Source organism: Sabethes cyaneus, chromosome 1 (genome assembly GCF_943734655.1).
Source record: "Sabethes cyaneus chromosome 1, idSabCyanKW18_F2, whole genome shotgun sequence".
In the NCBI taxonomy this organism is placed as follows: domain Eukaryota; kingdom Metazoa; phylum Arthropoda; class Insecta; order Diptera; family Culicidae; genus Sabethes; species Sabethes cyaneus.
The window spans coordinates 148541696-148554134 of record NC_071353.1 but is presented as its reverse complement, the minus strand read 5'-3'; the positions used below and the strand labels follow the sequence as shown (position 1 = coordinate 148554134).

General features: G+C 39.8%; 1 protein-coding gene across 16 annotated transcripts in view; it reads right to left on the bottom strand.

The window, feature by feature from the left end:
- Positions 1 to 433: 433 nt before the first annotated feature.
- Positions 434 to 12439, bottom strand: part of LOC128733175 (protein lap4-like) — a 218248-nt gene continuing 206242 nt past the window's right edge. For all 16 annotated transcript variants that reach the window (XM_053826831.1, XM_053826830.1, XM_053826839.1 and 13 more), the window contains 3 exons: positions 9657 to 9891; positions 1847 to 2497; positions 434 to 1791 (listed from right to left, as the gene is read on the bottom strand). In XM_053826831.1, the coding sequence (XP_053682806.1) occupies positions 1231 to 1791; positions 1847 to 2497; positions 9657 to 9891 (1447 nt within the window). In that variant the 3' untranslated portion in view covers positions 434 to 1230. The remainder of the gene's footprint in view (positions 1792 to 1846; positions 2498 to 9656; positions 9892 to 12439) is intronic.

Here is a 12439-nt window from a genome sequence, read left to right as displayed (position 1 = left end):
GAAAGCATTTACTGGAAGACTGCTTTGTCCTTTTCCGGACGGTCGCCATTAATAATTCACATAAGAAAAGAAGAGAGATGTGCACTTGCCCATGGGTACCCAATCGTTTGGATTAAAAAAAATTATTCCAAAATGTGATTCACAACCGTGTCACCTTCAAATGTCCTCCGCTTTTTTCAATGAATGGTTTTCGTGTATTCTTTCAATAAACAATAACGGATCTTCTAAATCCTTATTAATTCTTAATTCGACTTTTCCTTCACCAGAAAGAAAATTAAAGCTTACAACCAAGTTTAAGGAGAAATAAAAACAAAGCAGTAGGTAATTGTCATCTCATAAAGACAGATCCTTGCATCAATCGGGTAGTTGCAGGTCGGGCAGTTCGGATTGTTTCGCTCAAACAATGCACTGCTAAGTCAATCGGTTTCTTCATTATTAGCCGGCCGGTCCACTTGGTGGTCCACCGAACGTCGAGTTTATTTTTTCATCCACGGCAAAATACACCATTTTTTCCTGGCTGGATTCTGATAATATTGAGGCTACTGTTTTTTTTTTGAGTGAGTAGAGGATCTGATCTGACAGTGATTATCATCCGTTGAAATTCAGTTTCAGTTCATTAATATAGCTCAGTGCGCACTTGCTTCACTCACACACGCGTGCGTGTGTGCGCGTTTGGAATCCATTTGATTTTTGTCCTTAACTTTAGCAGTAGTAGTATAATAGAATTAATTGTAGCAGTATGAGATTGATTGCGTAAAAAGCAGCAAACTAGGGTTTGTGATTACCGATTAATTAGCTTTTGCCTTGCTTACGGTTGGTCTGATTATAAATAAATAATAATATACCTAACAGACCACACCATCCCCCCAACGGTAAGAATGCTGCAGACTAATGCTTAACATACTCTAACATTCTGAATTATTGTCGGCCCGGTTAGCTACCAACTGACGATTAAAAAAAAACTTCTAATGAGGGAATAATTATGGAATAGATCCTTTTCACTGTTAAAATACTATCGAACTCTCACGAACGAGAAATTATTTTTTTCACGGTTAAAAATCAACAAACGATTTTATTCTTGTTATGTTGTTCAGAACTTAAAAAAGCGGTCACCCCCCGCGATGTATTGCGTTGAGCGTACCACGCTTAGTTGCTTATTTTGTGATTTAGGACGGATGGGACTGCTCTGTGTTGCACTTACCTGGTATGACGACGTCTGTCTCTTAGAATCTACTTTTTCTTTTTACCCTTTCGCTTCTTCCGTTTCGAGCTGCCGCTCCCGTTGGTACCGGCAACAACGGGAATGCCGCTCGGTTTTTCCGACTGTTCTACCGCACTTCTACTTCGATCTCCTGTCGATGACGGTATCGGCGCAGGCGCCGATTCCCCATGGGACGCCACTGCGTCGGCGTCATCCTCATCATCGTCCTCGTCGTCGTCATCGCCTCCGGCGCAGAAAACCGCCCGCAGCTTTTCGTCCTGCAGCGTCATCTGCTGCAGTTTGCTTAGATTGTGCATCTTCTCCAGTTCATCCTCGAAGGCTTGAGCGTTCGGGTTCTGAATCACTTCGCAACCCCCGTCGTCGAAGTAGTCCAGCCGGGAGCAGGCTGCTGCTGCTGGTGCGCCAGCAGCTGTGGCAGCTGGCTCGTCCACTGTGGCCAGTTCGCCGGCGTGATGCGTGTAGAAATCGTTAATCAGTCGCTCACGCACCATAAACACCGTCCCTATTGCACCGGTTTTCTCCTCGTAGTGGCGGAACTCTTCGTCCTCGTCGTCCTCTTCCTGTGGGTTCTGAAATCAATACTTTAACATGTTAAAGTAGAGTTTGATGGTAATGGTAACTTACCGCTTGATGGTAAGGTTCCGGTTCCTCTTCCTCCTCATCGTAATCTCCCTCGCCCTGTTCCGCTAGTTCTTCCTCCGTCAGACTCTTACTAAGATTCAGTTTCACCTTTTCGTTCTGCTTGAGCTCCCGCAGGACGTTCTTCATTTTATCGTTAATCGATTCGTAGCGACCTTCCTCGTAGCCACCACCTCCGTAGGAAGAAACCCCATACGTGGTGGATGGCGACGAAGCCGACGCCAGGGAATCATCCCCGGCCCCGTAGTAGTCGTCGTTGTACCGCCCGATGATAATGTCATGAATCTGACCGTGACCGTCACCGACGGTCGGATTCACCACCTCCACAATGGTCTGCAGTGGGTTGCCGCCGCCACTTGGCGGCGCAACTTGATCGTCATCATCTTCGTCGTCGTAAAATTGGTCCTCGTGGATCACCATACTATCCGGTTGATCTTCCTCGTCGTCGTCATCGTGTTCCAGCGAAACATCCGCCGCTTCCGTCGAGTCTTCATGGTCGGAAGTATCCTTTTCCAAAGCAGACGCAGGAGTTGATTGGGTGGGTTGGACTTGCCGCTGCTGCTGTTGCTGTTCGCCGCTTCCCGAGGATGGTTCCTCCAGTTCCAGCATAATGATTTTTTCACGCATCGTTTCGACCTAAACCATTGCAGGAAAAGGAAATGGAAAACGAAATCTTTTAGCCAAAAAGGGGATTCAGGAGAATAAAGGGAACATTCGGGTTAACCCGAGTTGGTTACTTTGACATGCGGATACGATAAAGCGTTTTGCAGCAATTTGTTATTTCTGTTTCATTTTTAGTAAGCGGGTGAGGGGGCTGCAGCAGCATGCTCGAGTGTTTGGTGGATTTACTAAATTTGCATTCTAATCTACGGTCAGGTTGTTCGACCAACCAGTGTTACTAAATCTAGTGAGGTGGCTTGTTGGTGTTGGCATGAATACCTTCAAATCTAAGCTATTGGTTCTTAACAATTAAATGTGAATAAACGGTTAAAAAAGAAATACACCTGTAACTTCATTAGTCATAGAGGACTTCCCTGAGGGACACACAACGAAATCTCAATTATGAGAAGAATCACGGTACAATATGAGCTTTTTAAAACAGAAATGGCTGTTAGAAGTCAAAAATAGATATTTGAAAAACCTCTAAGTACACTCACGACACGTTTTACGTCCGCTATTGGCAGGACGTAAAACGAGATGACATTAATACAAATTGTGGATGTAAAAAGAGAGGATGTTTGGAAATATAAATTTTAAATTTTCAACGTAAAAAGAATAGTAAATCGAATTTCGGACGTAAAAAGAGACGACGTTAATTCAAATTTTGGATGTAAAACGAGAGAACGTTTGGAAGTGAAAATTTAAATTAATTTAAATTTGGGACGTAAAAAGAGATTCTACTTATAAACTTTGCACGAAAGGAACTGACTATGAAAAATCAAAAATCGAAATTAAACGCCCTTTTGAAATCCAAGATGAGGCGCGATTATTTAAATTTTAAAAAAACAGGCAACATTAAACGGGAATGGCTGCTAAAAGCCATTTTACAAACCAGGATGGCGAATTAGCATTCCATTTTTGCATCAAAACCTCTAAATATGAACTTTTTGGGACAGAAATGACATTAAAAGGATTTAACCATTTGGTTGAAGTGATTGTTAGAGGTCAAAAATCGATATTTGACGCCATCTTAGAATCCAAGGTGGATGATTATTTAATTTTACATAAAAATCTCTAATTATAGACCTTTTTGCGACTGAATAGCTGTTAGAAGTCAAAAATCGATATTTGACGCCACCTTTAAAGCCAACATGGCAGAACATTTAATTTTTGCATGAAAAAGCTCTGCAATATGGACTCTTAAAACGGGAATTACTGCCAAAAGTCAAAAATCAGTATTTGATTCCATTGTGGATGTTGACATTGTGAACGAATATTTAATTCTAGATTTAAAACCTCCAAATATGGAGTTTTTTGCGACAGAAGTGGCTATCAGAGGTCGAAAATCGATATTTGACGCCATTTTAAAATGCAAGAAGGCGGACACCCATTTAATTTGTGCATAAATGCCTCTAATAATGGACCTTTTTGGAACAGCAGTGGCTGTTAGAAATCAAAAACAGTTGTTTGATGCCATTTTGAAATCCAAGATGGCGGATGATTACTTAATTTTTTCATAAAAGCCTCTAATTATGGACCTTTCTGGAACAAGAATGGCTTTTAGAAGATGAAAATCGATGTTTGACGCAATGTTTGGTAAATGGAAGACTCCACAACCGTCTTATTAAAAGCGTGCGACGTTCTTCGAACTCCACCAACACTGGGGGGTTGAGTTATCTTTAGACACAAATTGTGCCTCTTCCTCCGTCTATTGCAGTTAAACCACCGAACGAGCAATTTAATCCAACTCGTTTACTAACCGGGACGACGAAACTATGCAGGCACTGCACGTTACGTTGTTCGTCCGTTAGTGTGGGAGTGTGTGGTTTCTCCCTTTTGTCTAGTCCGCTGTCAAAGGTTCATCACTACCGGCAATCCACAATGCCTGGGAGGACGAGGGGGTTCGAATCTGGTTATAATTGGCTCCAATTATAGCTTGGTTCGATCCGCGGATTCCCCAATTTGGACAAAATTTAGTGATATACAACTTCTTTAGCGTTGCTTCAAAGACCCTCCCTTACATAATTTTACCTCTCTTTTTCCTACGCGCCTTGTTCCCGTTCTGTATAGAACTCTATCAACATCTTTGTTTCATTACTTTTTTCCACCGACCCCGACGTTAATTGTAAAAAACTACCGCTCTAAATATAAATATAAACTACTAGTTGAACCTGAATCCTTCGATCCGGAAAACATAAATGTCTGTCAAGAAAACTGCTCATACATTCAATTTGCCAGTGTTTTTTTAATGCTGCTTATGCTTTCTAGTAGTTCTTCGAATTTTAAATTAATTTTATTTGAATCACGTCATGCAAAGATCTTATGATTACAATAATTGAGCTCTAAGATGTTTATCTGTTATGCATGTGAAATGACCCTCATCTCCTGTGAGCATGGTCTCACGCATTTTTATCTGGCTGAACCCGGAGGAATCAACCCCGGTCAGCTCAGAGCACATCAAAATTTAACATTCAATTTGATCACCCGTGCCGGTCAGTGACTCGATCGAGCGACGGCGCCAATAAGGTGAAAACAATTTAAAACTTTACATTAAAATGTCACGTTCGCACCACATTCTAGGTGAACGAACGCGAAAAATTCTTAACCTGCACCAACGAACGATTTCCAAAACAAATGCACTATCGCACTTCACCGAATAAGGAAATAATGAAGCGTACGACTATTCGAGGTGCCAAAGCCACGTGACTTAGCAGTGGCGAATTGACATGAAAGACTTGGCCGCTCAGCGAGGCTGATATGCTCGGAGCGTGCCAGACTCTCTCATAAGAATATGTCGTTCGTTGACACACAAAGTCCCCACCCGGGGGGGGGGGGGGGGGGGCAAAAATGTGTGCGCGAGAGGGAGGCTCGACGGACGGCGTGTGTTCTGCCGTTAGACAGAATAGGACGGAACTACCTCGAGATGGAGCAGTTCCTTAGGGAGAAAAATACTTTTGGCAAGTAAGAAATGAAATTGTAAATTAAGTTTTAATAAAAGATTGATTCCTATTTGACTCGCCGGCCCCTCCGGTCGGGTATAGAAAAATTGGGTTTTATTTCCTTGGAAAAGAAACAGGTACCCTCAGGGGCCTGCATTAGTGGTGACAGCGGTGGGATCCACAGGAATACATACACAGTTGTACGGTTTTATATTCGACATTCGAAGAAACACTCAAGCGCCATGTAGCGAAATATGCCTTTTTAAAGTCAGTAACTCGTCTGTTTATCTGTGATTTTGACAAACAATAATAATAAGCGTGTGAATCAAAATATATTCTCACCGAAAGTTATCATTCTCACTGGTGTTATGGGACATTCCTTTGTCCTAATATTTTGTTATCGTGGTACATTTTAGTTGCTATGTATGTTTGTTTTATAGGCAGAGAATAACTGGTTTATCGCTTTTCGTTTTGGTCGGTTTTTTCTGCATACGAACAATGATATTTTGATTCCATGCTCAAGATTATCATTGATTATTTTAATGATTACCGCTGGTTACGGAATTAAGACGTAAAAGATTACAAAAGCAAGCTCTAATTGCTACGCATTTATACGCCTTACTGGAAACCCCTTGCGCACGCGCGGATTGCTAGCTCCGCTCAAATATCACGTAACGCAAAAACGTCGTTTTCACGAGCTCCCATCTGCTTGAAAAAGTTTGTAACAATTGTTACTCACATAGCCACCCATACCCGTTACACGTTACTTTACAGCTGTAGGTATGCTCGATCGCTCTGCCGACGATTGTGACACAGTAGCTTCTTTTAATTTAGCCGGGTAATTACCTTTTGGATAATTTTGTATATTTATTATATGAATACTTAATTTTTTCTATATTTTCATCTATTATGTTATAACAATTTGCAACAAAAACGCAACAAGCCCTCATTCCCTACTGTGTTACGTAATATTTGAACGGGACCTTGTTATTGTTGGTGGTTTTCGCACTGTGCTGTTGTAGACAGCAAATGGAACGCTCCCTTTTGTTGCTTTAAGCTTTCGTATGCTTGCAGAGAGCGCATAAGTTGAAGGACAGGTGTCATTGCGACTTGAATTTATTGAAATACAAAAATATATCATGCAGTTATATATGCAAATCCCGCAGATAAGCTTTACATAAAAAAAAGTCAACAGAGTGCGCTTTCTTGTAAACATCAAATGATGCCGCCATCTTTTATTAAATATAGATTGTGTGACGCTGGAGTTTTAACCGGGCTACTGACGTTTGTAAATCATTGTACGCAAATGTTTAACACCAATTTTGGAGCCCTTGTTCTTCGGATCCAAAGCAAATCCTGCCCCAGATAAGAGAGTGTTCATGAAGTGCTTACACCAGCTGTAAGTAAGATGCAAAGCAAAGCAAAGCCTTGGACTTCAAAGATGTCTTTCTAAGACTTGACCCTTCTTTATCGACAGACTTCGCAGCCGGCTGTTAGAGTACAGGACAATTAAGGGGCTAGTACAAAAATCATACTGACTATCTAGCAGCACCACTTAGCCGAGATTTGAACATACGACGACTGGCTTGTTAGATTAGCATTGTACCTCGAAGCTAATTAAGCGGTGGTAGTTTAGATGCACATGTATTAGCTTTGTGATCAAGCATTTAGGGAGCGATCCGTGATTCTTGCTATAAAAACATGACGTCCTGTCAGGGATCTGGTTTTGGTTACAGACAAGTCTCTTATAAAGGTATATAGATTTTGGAACAAGAGTAGCTGGGACGTCGGAAGCATCCCAATTTTTCCCTGAAAATGACTGTTGAGGAAAATCGCCCGGAAATATGATCTGTGCCTAGCGATAATCTGTCGAAACATAAAAAAAGGAATGCTATCGAGCCCCACCCCCACATACGGAATTCTAACTGCGCTTAACAGGCAACAGGAACGTAGATTATCAGAAGGGATTTTTCTTGCTGCTAAACGGAGAATGCCTTTTACTCGTGCAGACGTTCGACAGATGCAAAATTATTTGGATCAGATGGGAAAACCGCAACATGTTTCAGAAATAATCTTTCAGAAGCTGATTGGTGTTCATCCTATTAAAAACGGCATCTGGAACATAGCCTGCGTATATGTGAAAACATAAAACGATGCAGAGAAGGTGTCTCTGCTGAAGTAATTAAAAATTTGCAGCCTATTATCCAAAACATTTCCTCCTATCTCATCGTAAACTACGACGAAACAAATTGACATGTACCAAAGTCATAATTCATCGAAATGCCAATCATGCTGAACGAATCTTGTATTAATCCAAATCGAACACATCAGTCATGTTTATCCGGCGAACTGGAAAAATGTTTCCACCTTTCACAGTGTACAACAGCAAGAACATGTACAATTCTTGAAGCGTGAGAGGTCCGAAAGGCACCGTTTATGAATGTTCTCTATCGGATCGGTTTGATAATAACGTGTACGAGCATTGGTTCTTCAAGATAGTTGTGAAATACTGTCAGCGATCTGAGTAATACGAATAAAAGGTATTGATCGATGATAACTAAACCAGCCTTCTGTCGTTGGCGGTAATTGAAACCTGCCAAGCGCACAATATTAGTTTCGTGCTACCTCCTCCATATAGTACCCATTTATATCAACCCTGGATGAGTCCTTTTTTCGGCTGCTAAAAATCTAGTGGCGGTAAATTGTTTTGGTTTACAAAATAAAATTCATAGGCACAATTCCACAAACTATTTTCCAGATCTTTTAAAGAAAAATTTAACCAAACTGGAGAGCTCTGATCAAACTCTGGATTTAAAAGCACGGGTATATATCCTTTATACTTTACGGGAAGAGCAAATGTTTAATGTGACAAATCAAAAATAAGATAAACCGAAAATCTTGATCTTAGACTAAAAATATCGACTAAGCGAGGGTGAGATTCGAACTCACAGCTCTTAATCTCTAGTTGAGCGTGTTGCTTAACCAATTACACCACCAGGCCGTCTAATATCTTTCAGTCTAACATCAAATTTTGTTGCGTTATCGAGCTTTGAGTATTTATCACGCATTTACACAATTATTTGTGTAATACAAATTATTATTGTACAATTATTTGGAGTATTATTTGTCGACTCGTTTTGTTCTTCCTTTATATCTTATTTCTTTGAAATATGACGAAAAATTTAAATACACCTATAAAGTCATTGGTCCAAGAGTACTTCCTTGTGGGACACACACAATTAAATCCGTTATCTTTTAAACCGGAAATACTGGAAAAATATTGCATTGATAAAACTTTCGGAATCGGCCGCAGGAGCAGAAGTCTTCTATGAAACATATCCACAGAGAAGCAACATAAAGAAAAATATATAAAACATTCCAACAGAACACGAGCCAATCATTTAACTACTACGAACATTTTTACACCGTACAACCAACTTGCTCTTGCTTAAATCAAAGTGCCACTAAAGCCAACAGCTCTACAACAGAACAAGGTGTGTGCGCTCTACGAAAACTAGCAACAACAATTGCGAAGCTGTGCGGTAGTGCCTGTGTTTGTGCGTGTTGGGTAGTTCGTATCTATAATATTCATTCCATCGGCATCGTCATCGCCATTGGCTGCTTGCTAACCTCCGTTTCGATCACCTTCTCGATGTACTCGACCGTACGTAGGCCTCCGTCGGGCAGCTCCTCCGTGCGCTGCTGCAGTATCTTCTCGCCGACGACGGTTTCGGTTTCGCGCACTACCCGCTCGTTGCCGGTCGGGCGCGTTTTGACCGCTATCCGGGGAAAACGGATCGGTGGTTTAGGGGCAATCGGCGGTGGTGCGTAGTCATCGCTGGTAGTACTACTGGTGATGCTGCCGGGCTGGTCGTACAGTAGCGCGGACTGAATTGTTTTGTTTTTGTTTTGTTGGTTTTGTAAAACGGAACGTGGTGTGATGCAGAGGGTGATGGTGTGGTGTAACAAAACCCAACATTCGACACATGGGGAAAATTTTGGTGACATTTTTGGGGAGGAAGTGTCAAAACCGTCACAATTAAACGAACGTTTCGTTCGTTTACCGGGGAACAAGAGGGGGGTAGAAAAACAGTTAGCGATAAAACGGGGTTTAGTTTTTGTTACGATGATTAAGTACTAGCGTCAAACTAACAAGAAATCTGTTAGTAGCGGGAATAACTCCCCAGCTGACTCACCTGTTGGTCCTCACTGCAACCGGCGGGCTGCTCGACGATTGTCGGGTAGTAGTCGTGATCCGACCGGAGATGTAGCACGGTCGGGTTGTTATTGTTGTTGAGACTGTTAGCCGGATTGTGGCCATCCTCATGCATCGTGACGGCGTTCATCGTCTGGATCATGATCTGTGCCTGCAGAGCGTCGTTTTCCAACGATTTAAGCCGTGCCTGTCGCCAGGCAGCTCGCTTTTGGGCTCTGAAAGAAGGAAACATAATTTAATGATTTCTGTTTATAACAGTGACATATAATTGTAAACTGCACAGAATGGCGTCGAACTTCTACACATAAGTTACATTCCAAAAACGCTTATTGCAAGATTTTTTACGCTTTTTTCGGTTTAAATACCGTTTACCATTTTAAATACAAAAATTCTGTCGTTTTTCAATGATTTCCTTTTCATTTTCTCTCATTCTCTATCTACTTTTTCTTACCTAAATTTATTTCTGCAGATTTTTTTAATGTTTTAATTATTTACTGATTATTTCATTTGATTATTTTCCTTTCAGTTTTCTTTCATTTCCTGTATTTTTTGAGTCTCGTCTTGTCTCGCGCTTAAGTTACTATGTATCAACACTTTTGTTTCATTACTTTCATCTACAATTTCCTTTCTCTCTCGGAAAGACTATCGTTATACAAATTGTTCGAATGTCTGCCTGAATTAAAAGATCAACACAAAAACATGAGGCTGACCTATTTATTTTTATTTTCCTTTCATATTTCTTAACTTGATCATCACTTTCGCTTTGTTTGTTATACACAAACGCATAGTTTGTTCTACCTTTCTTTTTCTCTTTTTTTCATATTGTGCTTTTTTTTCATTCTCGTTCGTTTTTATTTGATTTTCCTTTAAATTTTACAATAAACTTAGGGGACGGTAGAAGAAAGTAATGAAACAAAGATGTTGATAGTATCCAACAGAATGGGACCAACTGGAAAATTTTGATGAGGCCAAAAATATAGGGCCAATTTAATAGAATCGTTCAATGGCCTTGAGCAATGGCAACAGTGGGGCTCTTGAGCTCACTGAAGGTCAAGACAAAAACACGAAGTCCGTGGTTTGTACTTTCAGTCACTTTCATTTGAAGAATATCCTTGTCATTTTCGATTCCGGTTCCTATATTTTATCTGTTTTTTAATTCTCTTTTGTTAATTTTTCTTACATTTTCTTTCCATTATTATTATTCGGAACGCGTAAAGTAGATAACCCTTAGCTTTTATTTTCTCCTCATTCTTTGTTTATTTTTCTTCTGATATTCAATTAATTTTTCCTTCATTTCAGCTCTTACTTTCCGTTCTTTCTCTTTTCCTGTAGTATTCCTTTCATTACCATTTAATTTTTCTTTTCTTTCACATAAACTGTTTTTTTGTTTTATTTTCATTTTTTATTTTTCCTGTTTGGAAAAACGATTTTCGTATTAATTTTTTTCTCAATTCAAATTTTCCATTTTCCATTGGCTTTATTTTCATTTTTCATTTAACGCAGTCTGAACTGAATAGGCGATCAAAAGACGAGGAAAAGATAACACAAATATGATGACGAAAAGATGACAAAACACACTGAAAATACAGCGGAAATACGATGAAAGGCAACAAAAATGTAATAACAACGAGCGAGAACTGTGATAACGAAATTTGCCCAAAAAATGGCAAGTGATATAAGGAAAACTTCCAAAAAGACGACGCCGAAATGACGAATATACCACGGAGAAACGATAAAATATGGCGAAGAAATAACAACTACAATACGAGAAAATGATTATTAAACAATTATGAAAAGCGACGGAAATATGAAAAAATGGCAAAACTACCAAGAAGCGACAAAAAATGCCCAAAGAATTGATGACGGAAAGGTGACGAAAAAACGGCACAGAACGCACAATAAAGACAACGAAAAAACGACAGGCGGTAATCAGATAATCAAAATGTAGCGAAATCACGATAAAAGTACGAAGAAAATAAGAAAGGATAACGAAGACAAAAAAAAAATCGCGAAAGATTCCAAAACGGTAACCAAATCTTCCAAACAAACGTCAAAAATGCGGTACCAGACGATAAAAATACGACGGAGAAACAACGAAAGCACAGCAAAGAATGACAAAAAGACGAAGAAAAATAGACGACAAAGAGGCAATAAAAAGACAGTAAAACGGGAAGAAAATACAACAAAAAGGTGGTGGAATAATGACAAAAAAACACAACAACACGGTAAAAAGCGGCTACGAAAAACGCCGAAATGCTAAAAAAAATATTGACGAAAACATTACGACAAAATGACGAATATACGACGAAGAAACGACGAAAGAACAACAAAAAGACAACAAATAGGTGATCAATGTAAAATAGCGATGAAAATTAGAGAAAAAGATAACCAAAGAACGATGAAAACACGACAAAAAGACGATGAAAGGTTAGCAGAAGAAAATATAACAAAAAAAGGCGAAAACGTGAAGAAAAAAAAAGAAAAAAAAGAAATGGCAGAAGGAAGATGCAAGAACACCAAAAGGCGACAGAAAATTTCAAAAAAGAGTGAGAGAAAATTGATGAAGAAACGTCGTAGAAACCACCTAAAAAGACAGCGAACAATCGACGACAAGACAGCGTAAAGATGTCAAAAAGATGACAAAAAACGATGAAAAAGTGCCGAAAACACAACGAAAAAAAGAGATGAAAAAAATCGACGAATACACCACGAAAAAAAGATAAAAGAACGATGAAAAGACAATGAGAAGGTGACAAAAATACA